This window comes from Drosophila kikkawai, chromosome 4, assembly GCF_030179895.1.
Source record: "Drosophila kikkawai strain 14028-0561.14 chromosome 4, DkikHiC1v2, whole genome shotgun sequence".
NCBI lineage: Eukaryota > Metazoa > Arthropoda > Insecta > Diptera > Drosophilidae > Drosophila > Drosophila kikkawai.
In genome coordinates this window covers 1,378,391-1,402,574 of record NC_091732.1, presented here as the reverse complement: position 1 = coordinate 1,402,574, position 24,184 = coordinate 1,378,391, and the positions used below count along the sequence as shown (strand labels likewise).

The 24,184-nt window shown below is 34.2% G+C and overlaps 1 protein-coding gene across 6 annotated transcripts in view; it reads right to left on the bottom strand.

Moving 5' to 3' along the window:
- The window catches only part of LOC108071476 (plasma membrane calcium-transporting ATPase 2-like), a 103,191-nt gene that overhangs the window by 22,157 nt on the left and 56,850 nt on the right, over positions 1–24,184 (bottom strand). For 5 of the 6 annotated variants that reach the window (XM_070287588.1, XM_041776718.2, XM_070287589.1 and 2 more), the window contains one exon: positions 6,718–6,786. In XM_070287588.1, the coding sequence (XP_070143689.1) occupies positions 6,718–6,786 (69 nt within the window). Of the gene's footprint in view, positions 1–4,517; positions 5,084–6,717; positions 6,787–12,587; positions 12,898–24,184 lie in introns of those variants that run through there. The other variant, XR_011445462.1, reaches the window with a different exon arrangement.

Below are 24,184 nucleotides of genomic sequence, written 5' to 3'. Positions count from 1 at the left end.
TTTTTTTGTTAAAATCCCTGCAAACTTTATTAAATAAAACCAACGAAAGCTAAAAAGGGAAAAGTCTGGGAAAAAAATGCAACGTTATTAAATAAAACAATGAAAACTGAAACTAATTAAAAACAAGAAAGGAAGCTAACTTCGGCACGCCGAAGTTTGTATACCCTTGCAGATATTATTTCATTAAATTTTACCTATACTTATTGTTTAGAGTTTGACAGTTACAGTTTTACATTCCCAGTTTTACATTTTCTCTACATCTACCGATCGGTTTGTATGGCAGCTATATGATATAGTTGTCCGATTTTTATAAAATTTATACCAAAATTCTGAACTAATAAAATAAGCTTATATCTCAGAGTAGATAAAAATAGGTTGAAAAACAACGAAGTTATAATGTTTTTTCTATTAATTTCCCGATCGTTCCTATGGCAGCTATAAGATATAGTCGTCCGATTTTCATGAATTTTTTACCGAAATTCTGAAATAATATAAAATGGCCATATCTAAAAAATGGTGCAAAAATGTTGATAAACAGCCAAGTTATAATTTTTTTTCTAAAAATTTATCGATCATTTGTATGGGAGCTATATGATATAGTCGTCCGATCCGGCCCGTTCCGACATATATAGCAGTGAGAGTATATAGAAGACTACATGCAAAGTTTCATTCAGATAGCTTTAAAATTGAGAGACTAGTTTGCGTAGAAACGGACAGACGGACGGACAGACGGACGGACAGACGGACATGGCTAGATCGACTCGGCTGTTGATGCTGATCAAGAATATATATACTTTATAGGGTCGGAAACGTCTCCTTCACTGCGTTGCAAACTTCTGACTGAAATTATAATACCCTGCAAGGGTATAATAAACTCGTACGGTTGTACATTTCGTTTCTTGCGGGGGGGGTTGGCTGAGTTTCGCCTACACTGGGAGAAATTTTACTCCGAAATTTAATAATGAGATTTAAGTAAAATCTTATTTAAATATATTTTTGCTCTCGCGGAGAAGTTAATCACTGACCGCCACTTCCGAGAGGCCGTATGCTGCCCACAGTGGGAAAAATAAAATGCAGAGAAATTTAAAAATGAGAAAAGTAAATAAATTCAAGAAAACCTCTCTCAAGTTAAATTTTCGACTCAAATCGAGTCCAGCTCGCGAGGGAACGACCCACAATCACGCTGGCCATGAATTACGTAGAATATTTGCTCAAAATGCCTAGATCTTAGGCCATAAGCTCTGCCCTAGGAAGCGGTGGTCCCCAAAATCGACCCCTCTCTCGGTCTCCTTCTAGCGATTGCTATGGGCCCGACCCAAAACGCGCTCCGCCGATTATTTCGCTTTATTGCAAAGGCCGGACAAGTCATTTCTCTGGCTTCGTATCCCGGTAACTGACAGCTACCATCTCACGTCAGTTTACCGCGCGTCAAAACACTTTGTCCCACATCTTTATAAATTTTTCTGTTAAAGAGGACCTTGGACGTGACTGAGACCTACCCCAGCCGTCGAACTTCCTTACAGTGGTCACAAACGAAGTGTTCTTTATTCATTCTTCCATTCTCTCCTTAGCCTATTTCTTAAGTGTATTGGTGTATTCTTATGACTAAGTGTGTATGTGTACAATCAATGTGTCAATGTATAGGGTAGTGTGACTGTCTTCTACAATCGGTTAGTGTGGCTGCTTATTACATCGGTTAGTGTGGCTGCTTGCTACACACCTTTGCTGGCCCTTGGCAGAATGTTCAAACATGAACACGGTTATAGATAAGAAGCATCTGTTAGCGATTAAGTCCCAGCAGCAGAGCCCTGCCGCAGCACTTGTATGTGCATATCTATCTATTAATACAACCGCCACTTGAGCCTATGTAACAAGTAACAAGTAAATATGACCTTCTGTGAGCGGTCTGGGTTTCTTTAAGATATGTACGATCGGGTTGACATGTGCACCCTTATCGTATTTAAAATATTTCTCACGATCGGGAACTGACCGATGCGTGGGTCTAGAACTAAGATCTACAATGTACATTCTCATGTTAGCTATATAAGCTAGGGTTTGAATGAAATAAAATCAGTTTCTTACAAAAACTCAGCAGATGAAGACTTCTCATTTATTTTGGAGCTCTTTCATTTTGGTCCTTCGAGCCGGATGGAGAGTTCTTATTTATTTGGGGTTTTCATTTTGGTCCTTCGACCGCACTGCAACTTTCCCCCCTGTGGTAAGAGGTTCAGAGTTTTAAACCAGCACCTTAAAAGATTAAGGCTGCAAAAATAAAGATCTCTTGTTTCCCCCCACCCGTGGTAAGGAACAGAGAATAATATTATAAAACAACAAGAAAGGAAGCTAACTTCGGCACGCCGAAGTTTGTATACCCTTGCAGATATTATTTCATTACATTTTACCTATACTTATTATGTTTACAGTTTGACAGTTACAGTTTTACATTCACACCTTTACATTTTCTCTACATCTACCGATCGCTCCTATGGCAGCTATATGATATAGTTGTCCGATTTTCATGAAATTTATATCAAAATTCTAAAATAATAAAATAAGCTTATACCTCAGTAGATGAAAATACTTTGAAAAACAACGAAGTTATATATTGTTTCCTATTAATTTCCCGATCGTTTCTATGGCAGCTATAAGATATAGTCGTCCGATTTTCATAAAATTTTTACCAAAATTTAGAAATAATATAAAATAGCCATATCTAAAATATGGTGCAAAAATATTAAAAAACAGCAAAGTTATAATTTTTTTTCTAAAAATCGATCGAACATTTGTATGGCAGCTATATGATATAGTCGTCCGATCCGGCCCGTTCCGACATATATAGCAGTGAGAGTATATAGAAGACTATATGCAAAGTTTCATTCAGATAGCTTTAAAACTGAGGGACTAGTTTGCGTAGAAACAGACAGGTGGACAGACGGACAGACGGACAGACGGACATGGCTATATCGACTCGGCTGTTGATGCTGATCAAGAATATATATACTTTATAGGGTCGGAAACGTCTCCTTCACTGCGTTGCAAACTTCTGACTGAAATTATAATACCCTGCAAGGGTATAAAAAGACACAAAAGAGTTTTTTATGTTTAAATTGAAGCACCATTTAGGCTTGACATAGCTAAAGGTTGCTGTAATACCATTGAAATATATGGTTTGGAGGCGTACTGAGAAAAAAAAAAGTGCATTAAATTGGAAAATAATAAATAAAATTATTTTGTGGCATTTGAAATTGCCAAAAGCAAAAGGATAAAAAAGAGTCCTTTTTGTTAAAAAAAAAAAAAACAAAAAATTGTTCCACCTCCATTGGTTGGTTTTTTAAGAGAATAAAAATGAAAAATTTTGTATTGTCGAGTAATCGACAAAATATAAACAAATTTTGTGTGGAAGTTACCCAGCCCTTGACGGAGAATAAGGAGAAGGAGGGACGAACGCACGTCAGCAACTACAAATAAGTCTGCAACAACCACTACAGTCGCAGCGACGACACAGGCGGCAGCGACGACAGCAGCAGCGACGACAGCAGCAGCGACGACAGCAGCAGCGACGATTCAGGCGGCACCTCAACGCATCCCACACTGACTGCAGCAGCACTCAGAAGGTTTGTCGCAAGAACAGGAAAATGCGCTACTATTTATTCCGATAAACGGAACAAATTTTGTAGGCGCAGCTAGAAACTTGGCAAAGGCCATTAAAAGAAGGAATTGAGTGGCATTTTATTCCACCTATTCCGCCGGCAGGACCTCACTTTGGAGGTATCTAGGAGTACTAAAGGCACTCTGCTAATAAAAAATAAAAAATAATTATAATTCCGTAAGCAGGCAATTACAAGCTGATGCTTTCGATGTCCGTACACAATATCTTAAAATTTGTAATTCGTAAAAAAATCATTTTGAATTGTATTGTATTTTTTGAGAAGTTTATGACCTAAAATTCAACAGCTTGCTGGCCCTTAGCAGAATGTTCACACAGGAACATGAATTAAAAATTAAAATTAAATTGTAATTGTTTATTAAGCCATGATACAGAGGCGTTGTAAAATATTAGTTGCGAAATTAATAATATCGAATAAATAAATACAGTCCACTTATGTTTGACTGCAACTATCATCTACAACTACACCTACACCTTTGCTGGCCCTTGGCAGAATGTTCAAACATGAACACGGTTATAGATAAGAAGCATCTGTTAGCGATTAAGTCCCAGCAGCAGAGCCCTGCCGCAGCACTTGTATGTGCATATCTATCTATTAATACAACCGCCACTTGAGCCTATGTAACAAGTAACAAGTAAATATGACCTCCTGTGAGCGGTCTGGGTTTGTTTAAGATATGTACGATCGGGTTGACATGTGCACCCTTATCGTATTTAAAATATTTCTCACGATCGGGAACTGTCCGATGCGTGGGTCTAGAACTAAGATCTACAATGTACATACTTATGTTAGCTATATAAGCTAGGGTTTGAATGAAATAAAATCAGTTTCTTACAAAAACTCAGCAGATGAAGACTTCTCATTTATTTTGGGGTTTTCAGTAGGCATATCAATATTTTAAGTACATTTTAATCTTTTTAAACCGCTTTTCAAGAGATTAATAAATGTACATAGCGGGTTATGGTGGTGGTATTCCCGGTAATAATAGTTTTTCGATATAAATTTTCTTCGAAAAAGTTGCATCTTATTTTCTTCAGAAGAAATTGAGTAGGTTTCGTATTGATGTTTGTATGCGTCAATTCCAATTAATTTGAAGTGTGACCGGGTGAATCTTTGAGGCGTCGGCTTCAGTGTTACCTTGCGCATCTTTAAAGCAACCGCTTTCACGGCAACCAATACGTGCGATGAATCTTAATGATTTTTATTAAACAGCCGTTTCAGTGTGACTGTGCGATGATAAACGTTCGACATCGATTTCGGGTATGGTCAGCTCATCGGGTATATTGTCGGCATACTCAATGGAAGACGTTTCCGATAATCGCTTGCTTTCGCAGCACCTCAGCCAGCGACGTATTATTCGTATGGTCGCCATAACGGGCATCTAGACCTTGGCGAAAAGCGTTCACCACACGAATCTAATTCACAAAAAAATTAAATAAAAAAAGAAAAGAGAGAGAGAGGAGAACGAGAGACACAAAAAATAGAAAACAGTGACAAAAACTAGACAAACTACAGTAATATATGATAGGAGAATAGCTTTTTGATTAGTGAGTCAGGCTTTTAATAATAATAATATTTAATGCAATATTAAATACACAAACAATTTTGTTTAAGAATACACACACATGTTTAAGTTAAGCACGTTTTAACATATGTAGTATGTATGAATATAAAGTGAACGAACCAATGCAACATAGAGTAATAAATAATATATCCGTAGTATTTTATTAGGAGCAATACTTGGATTTCCCAGTTTTTATACCAGACGGAACGAACACAAAAAAAATGCTATCTATGCCTAATAAGTAATCCATTTAAATTTCATTCACTTTTTATCTGCATTTGTAACCCCGATCATAAAATGCATTCACATAAAAACTAGTCTTCCAATATCATGCATTATATATGAGACATAATAAATATAGATTAAACTAAGATGGGACACAGGGGTCTCAGAGTTATAAAATAACCAATCCAATTTTCAAATAAAAAATTAATTCCAACCAAAACGAAATAGAGAGCTATCTCTTCGACTGAATTTAATTCGGTTAACCGAAATGGTTATTCCATACAAATATATGTACATTGTATGTTATATGAGTATATGTATGTATGTATATGGGTAACTCTCCAGAAACAGCACCCGCGGCCAAAACAGCAAAACTTCCTTAAAATCTTTGTTTTCGAATGGTCATATTAAGAAGTGTTCCAGTTGATCAACATTGACAGAATCTAGCATATTCTAAAACATATTTCGAAATAATTAGATAAGAATTCGAGAAAACGCGATTTTTTAAAAATATGTTTTGTGATAAAAAGTTCTAAAACAGAAGCATTATGCTTTGACTTTTGCTTTCGAACATAAGAAATGTTTTACTAATTTACCTAAAAAATAAAAACATAAAAAGTACGGTGGAAAAAATGTAGCGTTCGAAAGAGAGAAAAATTTTATTTAAAATAAAACTACTTAATATTTTAAAGTTAAACCAAATACATTATGAAGATGAATCTATACATAATTAATTGCATAAAAATCTTTCATCACGTTTCGCTTCAGTGCTTAAACTTGTTTTTTTTTAAGTGAATTCTGAAATTATCTTGAAAACGAACCATTTTCCAAAGTCGATTTCAGCACCATTTATAGTGCTAGCCAAGAGCCATAGGTTTCTAATTTGGTAAAATTAAACTGAAGTCTTGGAACATGTTTTTATTTAGTTATAATACGTACAAATGTCGCGATCGACATCAGATAGTTGCCCATATACAATATTGAAAGTATTGAATAAGCACAGCCAACACAACATATCCTTAAGTATTTTCTCTAGATCAAGATTTAGCAGATACAAGGACAAGGATACATAAGGACAAATTTTTTTATGGCTGTTTAAAGATTTTATTTTAAGAGTAGTATTTACGTATGACTTTAGATGCAAACATGCGTTTCCAAGCATTCATTCTTAAGCTTTGGGGTTCTTAACTTAAATATTTAAATGAATGATAAAAAAAAGAGAAAAATTAAAACAAGAATAGGAATTGTTGAAGGGCTTACAGCTTGATCAGTGTTGCTATTGCTATAGGGGACCGGTATCAAGCGTTCTTGCAATTCGCCGCCTATTACCTTTAAGTATTAAAAAAGAGAAAGATACAAAAAATTAAAAATATAGAAACAATAAATAAGTGTGGGAGGAAAAGAGAGAGAGAGAGAGAGAGAAATATATATATATATGTATATAGACAATATGCAGGATTAAATTTTAAGTTCTTAACTTCTAAATATGTGCTTTTTGTTTTAAACATTACATTTTTAAATCGCTGTTCCAATTTTTTTTTCAAACTAGTTAAGCAAATAAAATCAAGCTTAAAATAGGAAATAAGAAAATATACTTTGACAATAGGGTTTACGTAACATATTCCTTTTAAAGTATTTGTAGGGAAAATGATAGTGTACATATCCTAAATTCTGGTAAGGACACAAAAAGGTTTTATTGTAATTTTACTATAAAGCTATAAAGTAGGTAAATTATTATTAGCATAGTTCCCAATTTAATCTCCAAATTTGTTTATTACACCCTTGCAGGGTATTATCATTTTAGTCAGCAGGACTCAACGCAGTGAAGCATACATTTTCGACCCTATAAACGATATATAGTCTTGATCAGCATCAACAGCCGAGTCGATCTAGACAAATCCGTCTGTTCGGCTTTCTGTTTCTATGCAAACTAGTTCGTCAGTTTTGAAGCTATCTAAATGAGCAGCAGTCTTTTGACGGCTCCCAGTGGTACATATATCGAAATGGGCCGGATATCATATAGCTGCTATGGGAACGATCGAAAATTGTTGAACAAAAAAATTATAGCTTAGCTGTTTTTCAACCTATTTTTATTTTCTTTAAGATATGGCCATTTTGTTTTATTTCAGAATTCTAGTTTTAATTTTATGAATATCGGACGACTTCTCATATAACGATCCGAAAATGAATAGAAAACTATAAAAATATCGCTGTTATTTAAGATATTTTCATGTACTGCGTAATGTGTTATTTCAGATTTTTGTTTATTGCAAGACTGTGATGCACTATGTATAGTACATACCAAGTGACCTTGCGACACCAAGCACGTGCTTGTTCGTGGTAGGTGTTAGTAGCTAGTAGTTAGGTGGTAGGTGTTAGGCGCGAGGGAAATAAAAAGAAAAGGATGCGAGGAAACTACTACCAGATTGGTTGCTTGCCTGTGTATGTTTATTTTTAAAGACAGCCGCAACAGCTATAGCTGAAGTTTTTGAAGCAACAAAACTACGAGAAGAGCAGAGCATAGGCTTCGCCGTTCTTCTGCTATGGCTCTCGTCAAAGCGAGAGCGGTAGCAATAGCATAGCAATATTTTTATGAATTTTGCTGCTATGGAGTAGTAAATGCACACCCTGCTTATCATGATGAAGATTTAAAAGAATAGAGCTTTTGATTAATGTAGGACTGCAAATTTTTTTCGATTTAGGGATGATGTAAGAATAAGTCTGATTTGAGTCTATTAAGTTGGATTAAGTAGTTTGAAAAAAACAGCAAATAGATCGGCAATTGACTGATCATTATCTGCTGTTCTATTTTTAAAAAAGAGCGAGGAAGGATGAGAAATTGGTTTACGTTTAGTTTTAACAAAATTATAAAACTGTTTTGGGTCCTCAGAAAACTGTGCCCCGCAACGAGTCAAATAATTATTGTAACACTGCGCGTTCTGAACGGTAAAAGTTGATCGAGCCGATAAATAGCTAGATAGGACAGTTGGAGAACCGGTGCGATTATATTTATCATACAGATAAGATTTTTTATTATTGAGGCGGGTCAAGTCTTTGGTAAACCAAGGAGGCTTATTTGATGTTGACGGATAGTATAACGAAACACATTCAGTAAAAAATGAATTCATATCACAGAGACAAAAGAAAGATCATGCAAGCGCTCTAAGGAATTTCGTACATGGTTGACTTGGGACAGCGAAATGTCAAACAAGCCAGAAATAAAATCATGATGTGTTGTGGTAAGAAGTTTATTAGTGGAATTATCTAGAGACCAAATAGCCCACTAAGAACTACTAAGTGGTCTATCTGAAAGTTTTTTGGAAACCTACAGTATAGCGGAAAGATGGTTCAAATAAATAGAAAGTTCCGACAATGGAGAATTGTAGAAAAATGTAATAAAAATGGAATTACCATTGACTGATAGCTTCACGCAAAGGAATTCAACATCGTTGCACTCATCGAAAGTTATTAATTTGGACGTGATAGTGGAGTCGACCACTATACGAACACCTCCCCCACGGCCGATCTAGCCGGTATACTGAGAACACAATTGGAAAAACTTCGGAGCTCAGAATGTCTGGCTTTAACCAGGTTTTTGTGGTACAATAACTTGAGAAGCAAATGAGACACTATCAGAATACACTTACTACGTAAGCCTCCTGCATTCTGATAGGAGACACCAAGGGAGTTGGTTAGTTTTAGTTTTTTGGGACAGAATTAGAAGACGTAGAAGGCGGAGTTATCAAATCGGGACAAAGAAGAATAATTCCTACTGGCCGCTTTTCCTTTTTCTTTGCTTAGAAGTCCTTGACAATCACATGCTTTGGGCAGATTTGGCCAGAGCATGGTGAATTTGTCAGGAACATTTATTTTGAAAGATGAAATAGGAACATTTCAGCATATGAAAATTTACATTTTTCCACCTTTTTTTTTCTTTTCTGCTCTTGTTAAATCTTCCGATGTTTGCTCAGGCGAGAGCCGCGAATGAAATAACTCTTTTGTTGGTGGTATTGGCATACGGGTTTTGGAAAGGCAGACTGATTATCCGCGCTACCGGTAGTCCGGGCCTGACACCCTGGCAAGGAACAGGACTGGGGCTCTGAGTGGTCACTTTTCGGGACCCCCTAGGGTACGAAAGGGAAATGGGTAACACCGGGGGTACGGTCACTTCCGCGACACATTCGGGTACCGAATCTTTTCAAGCAGTCGATGTCAGGATTCGTGGAGTTTGTCCTACGGTCGAGTGCTGTGCCGAGGAAGGCTGCTGCTGAGAGCCAGGTGGTTGGGATCCGCCTAGATGCTGCACACCAGTTGTGTTTAATAACTTAAGGGTATTAAACTTAGTGTCCAGCCCTAAGGTCATATATTGAGCTTTTCGAAAACTCATAAACAGCTCTTTAAGATCGCCCTTGGTTGCCGCATGAACGACATCATCTCCCTTTCCATTTCGCGGCAGACCTCACAGCAATAACGTACGCCGATATTTTTGGCAACGTCATCAACTGTCCGGGCAACGACTCCAATGCACTTGGCGTGCACGATGTTGTCGCACAACCAACAGCTGATGGTAAGATCACCATAAGAAGAATTCTTCTTACATGTTTTTGAGAAGCAGACCATATTAAAAGACATTTTACGGACTTACCACTGTACCTTTAAGTTTAAGAGAGGACGCAAGGGGTTAAGTGCAGCGGCACTGAAAGAGCGGGAAAGAGTGGGATTGAGCAGTAATGAAACCGTTTATAGCTGCCGCGACATTTGCGCAACAACAACAAACGCAGAAGGCACAAAAGGGAATGTATAAAAATGCAAACAACCGCACCTGCCCGAACCAAAATGCAATTTAAACTGAATTAAATAACACAAATAGAAAAGTTGCATGCACACGCAAAGTGAACGGGAACTATTAAAAACACCAAATATGAAATATTAAATTAAAATTCTACACAAATCGAGAGCGCAAGAAAAAAACACGTCCGTTCACTTGAAAGAAAGAATAGAATATATTATAAATTTAAGTGCTGAAAACACACACAAAACAGAGTTTCATTTGACAGTTACAGTTTTACATTCCCAGCTTTACATTTTCTCTAAATCTACTGATCGTTTCTATGGCAGCTATATGATATATGATAGTTGTCCGATTTTCATAAAATGTTTACCAAAGTTCTGAAATAATAAAAAAGCTCATATCTCAGAGTAGATATAGTAGATATAGAAATAGTAGTCCGATTTTTATAAAATTAAAACCGAAATTCTGAAATAATAAAAATGCAAAGTTATAATTTTTTGTTCTTAAATTTGTCGATCATTTGTATGGCACCTATATAATATAGTCGTCCGATCCGGTCTGTTCCGACATATAAACAGTGAGAGTATTCAGAGGACTATAGAATAGCTTTAAAACTGACTGGACTAGTTTGCGTAGAAGCGGACAGAAGGACATGGCTAGATCGAGGCTGATCAAGAATATATATACTTTATAGGTTCGAAAAGGTCTCTTTCACTGCTTCTGACTGAAATTATAATACCTTGCAAGGGTATAAAAATCTAATAAAACAAGAAAGGAAGCTAACTTCGGCACGCCGAAGTTTGTATACCCTTGCAGATTGGTTTTGATGTTTATTTTATAGATTTAAATGCTGAAAACACTCACAAAACAGAGTTTCATTACATCTTACCTTTACTTATTATGTTTACAGTTTGACAGTTACAGTTTTACATTCCCAGCTTTATATATTTTATACATTTACCGATCGCTTCTATGGCAGCTATAAGATATAGTTGTCCGATTTTTATGAAATTTATACCAAAATTCTAGAATAATAAAAAAAACTTATATCTCAGAGTAAATAAAAATGCGTTGAAAAACAACGCAGCTATAATTTTATTTCTATTAATTTCCCGATCGTTCCTATGGCAGCTATATCATATAGTCGTCCGATTTTCATAAAATTTTTACTGTTGAAAAACAGAAAAGTTCCGACATATATAGCAGTGAGAGTATATAGAAGACTATATGCAAAGTTTCAATCAGATAGCTTTAAAACTGAGGGACTAGTTTGCGTAGAAACGGACAGACGGACGGACGGACAGACGGACGGACAGACGGACGGACAGACGGACAGACGGACATGGCTAGATCGACTCGGCTGTTGATACTGATCAAGAATATATATACTTTATAGGGTCGGAAAGGTCTCCTTCACTGCGTTGCAAACTTCTGACTGAAATTATAATACCCTGCAAGGGTATAAAAATGTGAATAGATGGAAAAATTAAAGTACTCGTAATTGTTTAGAAAGTTTATTTATATTTTTACGTCATTCTCATACTCACAGGAACAAACAAAAATGAAGCAAAAGATAATAAAAGAAAAATTAGAATTGGATATTTGTTAGTAACATATGTATACTACATAATACATTTTCAACATTTATTTATTTTTTTTTTTGTTATTTTTAAATTAAGAGTTAATATTATTATAATTGCATGCTTAACATTTTTTTTAATTTCACATAAATAGGCTTTATTTAATACTAAAGTGCATACATTTTCGGGGAAAATATTGTATTCAATAAGGTCCAGTACAATCGGGTAATTATTAGCTAAGTGATTGGAATTTTGTTTTACGAATATAAGAATTTATAATTTCAAGGATCATTAATTATTGCCTTAACTAAACCACGGTTGGGAGCTCTTGGGATATTAAGGATTTTTAAATAGAGATGGAAAATGTTTCGCTGTTTTTAGTTATATCGATATATTCCAAGTTCTATCAGAATGTCATGGTTCAGTCGTCTCTTGTTCGGTATTATACGGAATTCTTAAATTATGGAGTCAATTACAATTTAAGTTTAAATCCAAAATGCAATTGCGCTTTAGCAAGAATGTAAATTTCAAGCTGGTAGAAACATCGATATAGCGATATTTTGCCTATCATTATTAAGATTTTGAATTTGATCTGTTAATAAATATCAAATAAAAAACCGCCATACTTAAAAAAAAAAGAAGTAAAATAAAAATTTAAAGAGAAGACATTTAATAAAAGAAACAATAATAACTGAACTAGAATATAGAATAATAATATAGAAGAATAAACCTAAAATAATAAGAAAACATTTCGATACCTCGATGTTTGTTTCCCAGCTCTATAAGTGTTTAAATTATTTTTTTAAATTCGAGTCTCATTCTGTCCATTGGTATATTTTGCAGTTTGTTGTTGAGTTTCGTTTTCAGTGTTATTACAATGGCTTTGCGGTTGTTGTTTCAAAATGTAAGCAATTTCTAAAAAGCTTGGCAGGGTTGAGGAGTTTGGAGCAGACACGTTAATAGAGGGGAGCTGCGGCGATGTACGCTGCTGCAGCTATGCAAGCTGTGCATCGATCGTCGTTCGTTTAGGTCTTCCAATGTCGAGCGAAAAGCGCGAATCACACGCAACTGAAACAAATGAAATTAGACAAAGGACAAAAACAGAAAACGGGGAAACGTTAAACAAAAGGAATATAACACAACAAATCAACAAACAAAATTGACAATACAAGCTAATAATAATAATGTATAATACAGACTAATAATAAATATAATATGCATATGTATGGTAGAGCTGTGAATAACCCGATGGTACTATCGATGCTAAATATATAGACGTACAATTTTTTTTTTTTTTAATTTGTGTACTAAAAAATAGGTAGAGTTCTAGGAGTAATAGGTAATCTCCAGAGTCCTATTAAAAAAAAAAATTGGTCTACGGTGTACACCCTAACTGTCCACAAAATCATTTGATATCAAAAAACTAACTAAGTTAATTTGTTAACTAAAAAATTTTAAATTAAAAATAGCTTGACGCGAGCACATGTAGAATTAGTTCAAGAAGTTATGCTCCAAATTTCAAACCAATTGGTCCAGTAGATTTTATGTTATCGTGTACATCGACGTTCAAAATAACATGACATAAGACACCAGTAATGCTAAAGTGTTAAAACAAAAGAATTAAAAACAAGAAAGGAAGCTAACTTCGGCACGCCGAAGTTTGTATACCCTTGCAGATATTATTTCATTACATTTCAACTATACTTATAATGTTTACAGTTTGACAGTTACAGTTTTACATTCACACCTTTACATTTTCTCTACATCTACCGATCGCTCCTATGGCCGCTATATGATATAGTTGTCCGATTTTCATGAAATTTATACCAAAATTCTACAATAATAAAATAAGCTTATATCTCAGAGTAGATGAAAATACGTTGAAAAACAACGAAGTTATAATTTGTTTCCTATTAATTTCCCGATCGTTTCTATGGCAGCTATAAGATATAGTCGTCCGATTTTCATAAAATTTTTACCAAAATTCAGAAATAATATAGAATGGCCATATCTAAAAAATGGTGCAAAAATGTTAAAAAACAGCAAAGTTATAATTTTTTTTCGAAAAATTTATCGAACATTTGTATGGCAGCTATATGATATAGTCGTCCGATCCGGCCCGTTCCGACATATATAGCAGTGAGAGTATATAGAAGACTATATGCAAAGTTTCATTCAGATAGCTTTAAAACTGAGGGACTAGTTTGCGTAGAAACAGACAGACGGACAGACGGACAGACGGACAGATGGACAGACGGACAGACGGACATGGCTATATCGACTCGGCTGTTGATGCTGATCAAGAATATATATACTTTATAGGGTCGGAAACGTCTCCTTCACTGCGTTGCAAACTTCTGACTGAAATTATAATACCCTGCAAGGGTATAAAAATCGATAAGCTGACCTAAAGTATAACAACATCTAAGAATTTTTTTTTTTTTGGAAAAGCAAGCTCCGAGGTGAAGGGTAGTGTTAGCAGAAGATACATTTGTACATACGTGTACATTTTTAGTGAAACTCTATTTATAACATGTTTAAAATTCAGAGAAAGGCTTCCTCTTTAAAAGAAATTCCTATTTATAGCTATGCTCAAAATAAAATACTCATATTTTTTGTTAAATTAATTTATTTCCTAAAATATTAATTTATTTCCTAGCCTCCTAATTTTCTTAAACAAAAAAATTATGTTTAAATAAAGCGGACACAAATACGGACTCATACTAGAGTTACAAAAATCCCTTTTGTATTCCAATATATCTTGTGTAATATATATTCTTGTAACGAACTGATTCAATAAAAATGAACACAATGCAAGCAAAATACAACAAGAAGAATAAAGGATGCTAGGATATACATATATACAAGTTTTACCGAAAGTATATATCGTTCGACTGCTGAATACACGAATGGTATTCTTTGGTTTTAGTTCCATCAACAAATCTAAGGCAAGAATGCAACTTAAAGTAATAAAAACATTCCATTAGCGATCCTTAAATCTTTGAATCTTACTTCATTTTATCCTACGCGACAAGCGCATTTATTTATTTAAATAAATATTTTTATTTATAAATAAATTAAAAATCATTTAAGATAATATAGTCTTAATTGAAATTCCTTATAATAAAACGAAATATAGAAAATTTCGCGTGGTTTTTCAAAATAAAGCTGTTTTACGGTTTACATTCTAAATGTCCACAGAATTATCCAATATTAAAAAAAATATATATGATTGCTATAGGAGACTTTTGACTAGTGAAATACATTTTAAATTCAAATTTTAAATTTTTACATATTTTTTTTAATTATTGATTTGAATATATTCATCTTCTTAAGGGGGGACATCTGAGTAACTTTTTTTAAAAATCGAAAATTTTTTTTTTTGCTTAAAAAATACTTTAGGGTCTTAAAAATAACATATCAAAAGAGTCCGGCAAATGTGTTTAAGTGTCGAAATTTTCCATTCTGCGGCGATGCCTCTCATGTAAATATATACGATTTTAAAACTTTAAACGCGTTTTTCTCAAAACCACTTTTTTTGAGTTGGCCGAAAACATAACTCGAACAAATCTTAACCGATCGATCTGAAATTTTGACAGTATATCCAAAATACCTATGGCTATCGACACACGTAGGATTTTTTTTTTTTTGCTTACTTTTTTTTTATCAACAATTTTGGGACATTTTTTTTTCATGAAAATTGAAAATTTTTTTTAATCCCTCACCATTTTGCTAAAAATCAAAATATCGAAAAAATCCTACGTGTGTCGATAGCGGTTGAGATACAGAAACTAACAAAATTTGATTTTTTGTTCTAGATCAAAAATTAAGGACGTTAGGTTTTCGGCCATGGACCCCTTTCAAAAAAATAGGGCCTACGAAGAACTGCTGCACAGCCGCCATTTTGTTTTCGATTTATTAAAAAAAAATGTATTTTGTACTTCACATATAACATTATCAAACCTTCTTTAAAATTTTTCGATTGGCTTTTTCATTTGGCCAAAAAAAATTCCAGAAAAACGGTTTTTTTTTTGCCAGTTACTCAGATGTCCCCCCTTAACGCTACCATTTTAAAACTTTTAAGTTAGTGCGCAAAGTTTCAAACTTGTCGCACTAGGAAAAACAAAATAAACAAATAAAAAACAAGAAAGGAAGCTACCTTCGGCCCGCCAAAGTTTGTATACCCTTGCAGATTCCAATTGGATCATTAAGAATCGAGCCATTCTGGTTAAATAATTAAAAAAAAAAAAGAAATCATTTAAAAGTTGTATATTTACATATAGCATAAATAAAATGCTGAAAACACACACAAAACAGTTTCATTACATTTTACCTATACTTATTATGTTTACAGTTTGACAGTTGCCGTTTTACATTCCTAGCTTTACATTTTCTCTACATTTACCGATCGCTTCTATGGCAGCTATATGATATAGTTGTCCGATTTTTATAAAATTTACACCAAAATTCTGAAATAATAACAAAAGCTTATATTTCATGAAAATACGTTGAAAAACAACGAAGTTATAATTTTTTCTATTAATTCCCCGATCGTTCCTATGGCAACTATGAGATATAGTCGTCCGATTTTCAAAAAATTAAAACCGAAATTCTGAAATAATAAAAAATGGCCATATTTCAAAAATATTATATATATATATATATATATATATATATATATATATATTTAAATATATTGAAAAACAGGCAAGTTATAATTTTTTTCTAAATTTTATCGAACATTTGTATGGCAGCTATATGATATAGTCGTCCGATCCGTGCCGTTCCGACATATGAAGCTGTGAGAGTATATAGAAGAATATATGCAAAGTTTCCTTCAGATAGCTTTAAAACTGAGGGACTAGTTTGCGTAGAAACGGACAGACGGACATGGCTTGATCGACTCGGCTGTTGATGCTGTTCAAGAATATATATACTTTATAGGGTCGGATATGTCTCCTCACTGCGTTGCAAACTTCTGACTGAAATAATAATGCAAGGGTATAAAAATAGATAATAAGAATAAATAACATCATAAAAAAAAACACATCAAATAAATAACAACTTCGTCATTTTGTATACCCTTGAAGGGTATTATAATTTCAGTTAGAAGTTTGCAACGCAGAGAAGGAGACGGTTCCGATACTATAAAATATATATTTTTCAGCAACAACAGCAGAGTCGATTTAGACATGTCAGTCTGTCCGTTTCTAAAGAAACTAGTCCCTCAGTTTTGAAGCTATATAAATGAAACTTTGCAGATAGTCTTCGGACTACTCTACTGCATGGACATGGCTTGATCGACTCGGTTGTTGATGCTGATCAAGAATATACATATATACTTTATAGAGTCTTCATCGCTGGCATTGCAAGTTTGCGTTGTAAACTTCTGACTAAAATTATAATACCCTGCAGAAGTATAATTAGAGTATTAAGGGTTTATTAATCTAATAATAACTGGGTAGCTTTCACAACTTCAACAAGATTCCAAGTTTTTCACAAATTCTAGACCAGAGTTCCATATCTGTATGTATACATAATTCCGTGCAGGAGTGGGCAAGGTGGAGAAAGAGTGCCACTTAAACAACGAAAAATGTATATGTAGGCAAATGCGAGGAGGAAAACTTTTTACACACTCTTTGTAATTTTTAATCTATTGTTTCGACTTGATTTTTTAACTACTATGTACTATATTAGGGATGAAAACGTAGAACTTGATTTATGAATTTTTTAAATCAATTGCAAAAGGTGTATAAAATATAAAAAAAAACCTTATTTAACTACTATATATGTACTTTATCAGGGATGAAACGTAATAATTGCTTTTTGAATATTTTAAATCAATTGCAAAAGTCGTCAGAAATATAAAAAATAAACATTTTGAAGTATTAAATTAAACACTAATTTCCTTATTTTGCTTTCCTGTTTAACTATCACTTTTGACTCTCATATATTTTTTTATTTAAATGGTTTTTACTATATATTTTTGATTTCTTAATTTTTATCTTTTTTTTATTTTTTAATTATTTTTATATATATAAATTATAATTATATTATAAATATCAATGGATTTCTCAAAAATCTATAGGAATTTCGTGTTACAATTCTGTTATTACTTTTTTCCGACTTGACGTGCATGGTGGGTTGATAAAAACATAAAATGGGTGGAAAATGCAATAATTTACGTACGTTTTTGAAAATGCCCTTTTAAATAATTTGTAGAGTTGTATTTGGTACTAGGAAGATAGCACAGTAGTTATTTAGAGAAATAGTACGAGTAAAAAACATACACATAATGTGGAAGATGTGCGAATGAATTAGATTTTACATCCCGTTTCATTGTTTCTGTTGTTGGTTAAGCTTTTTTGTTGTTTATTAATGTGGTTTGCTGATGTTTAATTTAATATATCATGATACAGAAAATCTATATGCGAAGAGCTATTTCATTTGAATCTTTTTAAAATACATATTTTTTAAATATATCCCTGATGATTTTTATACTTACTTATTTAACTGCCCAGATATCGAAATTAAAATACTAACTTCCTAAAAATTCACAAGAACATTGCTGGTACACTTAAATTCACTTGTTCACTATTTTTATTAGTTGTATAATTTGCATTTAAATTTAATTTTAATATTCTCAAGATTTATTTTTCATCACTTATATATTAGCTTTTTCGAATTTTTGCGAGGAGATTACTGTTGGTTTAGCTTTTTAAGTTGTGTCAATTTGTTTACACCTCTGTCTCTCGAATCGGTTCCGCCGGCTTAAAAATTACATAAAATTAACAACAAATATATATATATCTTGATAATTACTTCGAAAATAATTAATTATATATGCAGCAACTAATTATGTAAGCGTGTTTGCTTAAAATCATATTAAATTGTTTTTAAATTAATAAAAAAAAAAACTGAAAATTAAAATAAATTAAAATAAGGAAAAACATGATGTATGTATGCTTTTTTATGATGGAAACGGAACAAAGCCTATTCTGATTTCTTTAAATTTAATAAATAATTAATACATTTTTTAAAACATACGATGTGTGGGAAATTGGGGAAACATAATATACAGTTTGACAAGTAATTATTTCCAAATATGTTATGATATTTATATTTAAATTCAAATACTTTTAATTGTTTAACTTTTGTTTTATAATATCTGTATATAATTACAGGTATGAGCTCTGTTTTTGTGTGTTTTTAGCTTTTAAATTTATAATATAAATATCAAAACCAATTTTATTTTATGCTATGTATAAATATACATTTTTTATATATTTTATTTTATTTTTTTTCTATTAATTTAACCAGAATGGCCTAATTAATTCTTAATGATCCAATTGCAAACTGCAGGGCTATACAAACTTCGGCGTGCCGATGTTAGCTTCCTTTCTTATTAATATTAAAAAAAAGTTAAGCATATCTTGTTTTTAAACATTTTAACAATTTATCTTTTTGCAAAAAATTACTTGACAAACTGAAAATAAAGACCCAATAGCCAAGGGATACATCTTTTTAATTGTTTCTTTTGTTAATTAATGAAATGGCGAATTCTTTCATATATTTTTATCTTTTTCTATTATTATTGCTAAAATTCTAAAAATAGAATAACCTTTCTTTTTATCATTATAATTTAAATTAATCAAAAACGATTGTCGCCTCTTAAATACATTTTTAATTGGGTTTACAAATATCCGTCTACATGCTCTATCTATATTGTAATGTATCTAATATTTGTAATGGTTTAAACCATTACCCATGACGCAATAGGTTTTTAATTATTTAAGGTTCATCTCTATATACATGTGCTCATACACATTTAATGTTTTTGATAATTAATTATTTAAGGTTCATCTCTATATAGATTATTAATTATCAAAAACATTATTATTGCTTTACCAACTTAAGTAAAGTTATAATTTATAAACAAATAAATATTCTTTATCAGCTCACAAGCCCCCTAAATATTTTTTTAATCAAACAACATATTATATATATATATGTCGGAGATAACCGTAATTTAATTTAACCGTAGTCGAGCCAGCGAGTTCTGTTCGCCTGCGCAGTCAAATCCAATCTGTCCTCACGCCACTTTTCCTGTGGCCCTTTCACCTTTTCATACTTTTCACTCAGATGTCATTCCTAGACAATCTCAAGCTGTCTCTCTCATTCTCTCCTATTGTTGCGACAGACGAACAGACCTCACTCAGTAACACTCCCGTTACCGACTCAACTGTCATTGCGCCTGCGCGCCAGCGACACCTACAGGCTACCAATACCTGAGCATGCCGAATAGTTCTGTTGCCATAGCAACAAGCTTTCCACTTAGCAACCAACTCGCCGACACGGCCATCCTGAAATTTCACGCGTCCTCGCGTGACGTGTCTTCTAATAACTCTAAACATAACAATAATTTTCATTAATTATTCTGTCTTGTTTCTCTCTTTGGTCTCAACTTAACATTACATTTTATCTGTTTTATTCATGTCAAATAAGCTTTACTTTTATTTCTTCTCGCCACTTCATTCTCTTCTCGTACCAAATCTGTATCTTCTTTCTCTACTCGTACCACAACACTTACTCAACATCTCTTCATCAATTTATACAGGCTCTTGCTGCACACTTTGCAACGCTCACACGCACCACTTGCGTCACGGTCTCTCTGGACCCTCATAGCCTTATAAATGATTCCACCAACGAGTGCCTCAGTCGGCGATCTCTCGCTTACACTTCTAGTGTCTTCAAATGTTAGTTTGGCGGGATAACCTTTCGAAACCATAGAGTACAAGCTCTCTTCCGCACAAACCCAACATCTTCAAATGTTAGTTTTGCAGGATAATCTTTCGAACCTATAGAGTACAAGCTCTCTTCATATTTCAAAAGGCTCCGCTTCACATATACTGACTATAGGAATAAAGTAGGCCCTGTTTCATGTGATCCGACACGGCCTTCCTGACAAATCACACGTCCTCGTGTGTTAACTTTAAATCACAGTATTCTCAAATTTCAGTACTCGTTACATTTTATTGTTAACAAACATTTCATTAATTTTCTAAACATATGTAAGTATTGAGGCATTTAGACAAAATAAGCATCTTGGTTTCATGATAACATAACAAATTACATCTTCATTTTAATCATAATTTACAATTCAGACTTCTCTAATTACATAGCTTTATCAACTGGTGTATTTCCTTTTACACCCACATACTGACCCCCGCCATAACAATTCCTTCTGTTATGGTGCGGTCATTATATCCCCTCTTGGGATTCCAAGGCATCAACCGTGCCATCCATATCATCATTCCCCACATGGGAATCAGACGCATCTCCACTTGAGTCGTCTAAATCTTTATCAACGTCATTGCTTATTTTGTCTATTTGGCAATGCCCTCAAAAAACTCATGCGCATACTTATAAGTTCTTTTGCTTGTTAAGGATTTTAACATGTACCGATCTCCATCTTCATTTCTTTATCTCTTTTTAAGTTAATCTTGCCTTAACAAAATTTGTGCTCTTCCTTCCATAATTTTACCGAACCGGCATAACGTAACTTTAAATTTCTTTCTCTATACTTTTCTCTGTGTCATGTGGTGGTATCAAGCCCAAAGGGTGGGTCCGATTGGCATCTCTTAAGGGCTTACGTTGGTTGCACTACTAACTGTGCAGTTCGCCGCAAGTTGCACCCCGCCGAGAGCATCTTGCCATCACCTCTGCGGTCCTGGTATCCAGCCAGATGACTACTTCAAAACTTTACATATGATACAACCTTCAACAATCTTTAAACTTAGTCATTTCCAACAATATTGATAAATCTTGCTGAGTCTATTTTTTTTCCACCCAAATACATAACGGATTTATAACCTTGATTAATAATCAACCAAATTTAAGGGACACTACTGGCAGATAACATTGCCTCACACCTTTCTGTATACTTCAATACTCCTCTTCGTAACTCAATTTAATTTCAATTACCTTTAGTTGTTTATAAACTATATCAATAAATCCTGAATCCTGATGTTGATCAGTCGGTCATTTGAGATTTCTATTCCAAGTTCAGACGTTTTTCTGCCACTTTATTTTTATTTATCGGAGTTGAAATCAGTCACGTGAATTCTGGGCACAAAAAGAATTTCACATTTGCCTTGCGCTTTCTCTTCCTCTATTCTATGATGCACTTCAGTTAATTTGTTTTTGAAATCATTACAATTACAATAGGTATAGACTACGAACTCTCATTTGGGCAAATAATACCACAATGTTAGAATAATTGTACGCCAGCCAATATTTCCAATTCATATAAATGCCATTTGAACTCTACATCGTATATAGTTCCACCCATACACTCCACTAACATAAGTGTCTCCATTAATTAAGTGTATTAGCATTGCACAATATCCACAAGAGCTTACATCTGTTTCAAATTTTATCGAATGTTGCGAACCAACAAATAACGATTACAGGCTCACTTGTAATAATATTAAAAACGTTCGTTCCAATCTCTAAAAATCTTCAATTCACTTAAAGATACTTGAAGCCGAAGAATCTGTCTCATGATCTGAGAAAATCGAGGCACACGTTTTTGAAAATAAGGCACCAATTCAATAAATGGTCTTACGACGGTATCTTAATTGCACCGATTAAAAGGACGGACCTTTAACGTAAGGATTTTCTAGGAATTGGGTCTGATTTCTCCACCGCACACCTCATAGCTCAGATACTGCGTAGTAGGTTCAAGAAACCCACATTTGGTAACGTTAAATGGCAACCCTGGTACAGTCAACACATTTAATACAACCTTCAGCCTTCGGAAAGCCTTTTCTTCCGAGTTTGCCATAATTAACACGTCATCTATGTAAACTATCGCAAATAATCATGATAAATTCCAAACGCCTTAACAATTGCATGACGAAGGTAGAAGATGCACTCTACAAACCAAACGGCACGGCAGACCAAACAGACGGCAACTCGTAATTTTTTTTAATTAATTATTTTTCAACAGAAACATGATAGAATTATACAAGGTAGTCCACTCGGCAAAATCATAGTCCCCTGATGTAAGTGCGAGTGAAATAGCATTCAATAGTTAGTGTGAGTGAAATGGCAACATAGTGCTTCGATTAACCCGTACACGGTGCATGGGGCTAAAAGTTTCCTTAGTTATGACAAGAGTTGTATTGTTTATAATTTTATATTTATAAGTTTTGAATTTGACATAATTCTTTGTTTTTGTTGTTTAACAGCAATTCTCTTGTTTAAGCTCTTAATTCCAAAGTATATGCGTATCTTAAAATAAATAATAAATAATAATACATACATATAATAAAATAATAAATATAAATTCGAGTTGATTTATTTTGTTTTTAAATGTCGATGATGGTTTCATCAGACCTCCATGCGAAACCTCATCTACGTATGTAAATGTAATTTTTTTCTTGGCCACTTAAGGGTTAAAGCTCTGAAAAAAAAAACCGTCCACACACAACCTTTCAGTTCGACAAGCAGGCCATGCACTGACATTAATGGACCAAAACCCGAACGACTTCGGCAGTCGAGTGGACTACCTTGTATAATTCTATCATGAACAGAAACATTTTTCCTTCACAGGGTCTGACATAAGCGGCAAAGGCCACTGTCCGAAACCATTTTCGAATATTGCTTCCGATAGTCTAAGCACAACCTATCGTAGCACAGGGCTCGCCAATGGGAAGGCAGATGGGCAAACAACACTGCAATCAAACACATCTCTATTCCCATCTGTTAGCCAATTCAGCTCCCAAATCAAAGAGTAATTGGAAAGGGCTCACCCGATACTGTCACTGTTGAATCACACAAATCAACTCGCTTCTACATGCAGCTGCCGCTGCCGCTCGCAGCCGCTGATACCCATCTCGTGCACACAGATGCAATGTGACCACCGTTATCACGCCTGAAGTGCGTCACTCCAGCTATCCGCACTTCAGCCGCAGTTCCGCCAGTGTGCTGTTGTTGTTGTCTTCCATTCTTCCCCAAATTTTCTGGCCGACAATGATGACACTTGCAACCGTCCGGCTCAACACGCGACCAGTGCATTTGACTGCCTATCACGACTCCGGTGTCTCGCACCACGCGGCTGCGCAAGCTTTCGATGCGCTACTGAATTTAATATCGACCGAAAATCACTTTATCAGAATGCCCGCGAGGCTATGGTGTATCCCACTTCTGATGTCAGAGATAACCGTAATTTAATTTAACCGTAGTCGAGCCAGCGAGTTCTGTTCGCCTGCGCAGTCAAATCCAATCTGTCCTCACGCCACTTTTCCTGTGGCCCTTTCACCTTTTCTTACTTTTCACTCAGATGTCATTC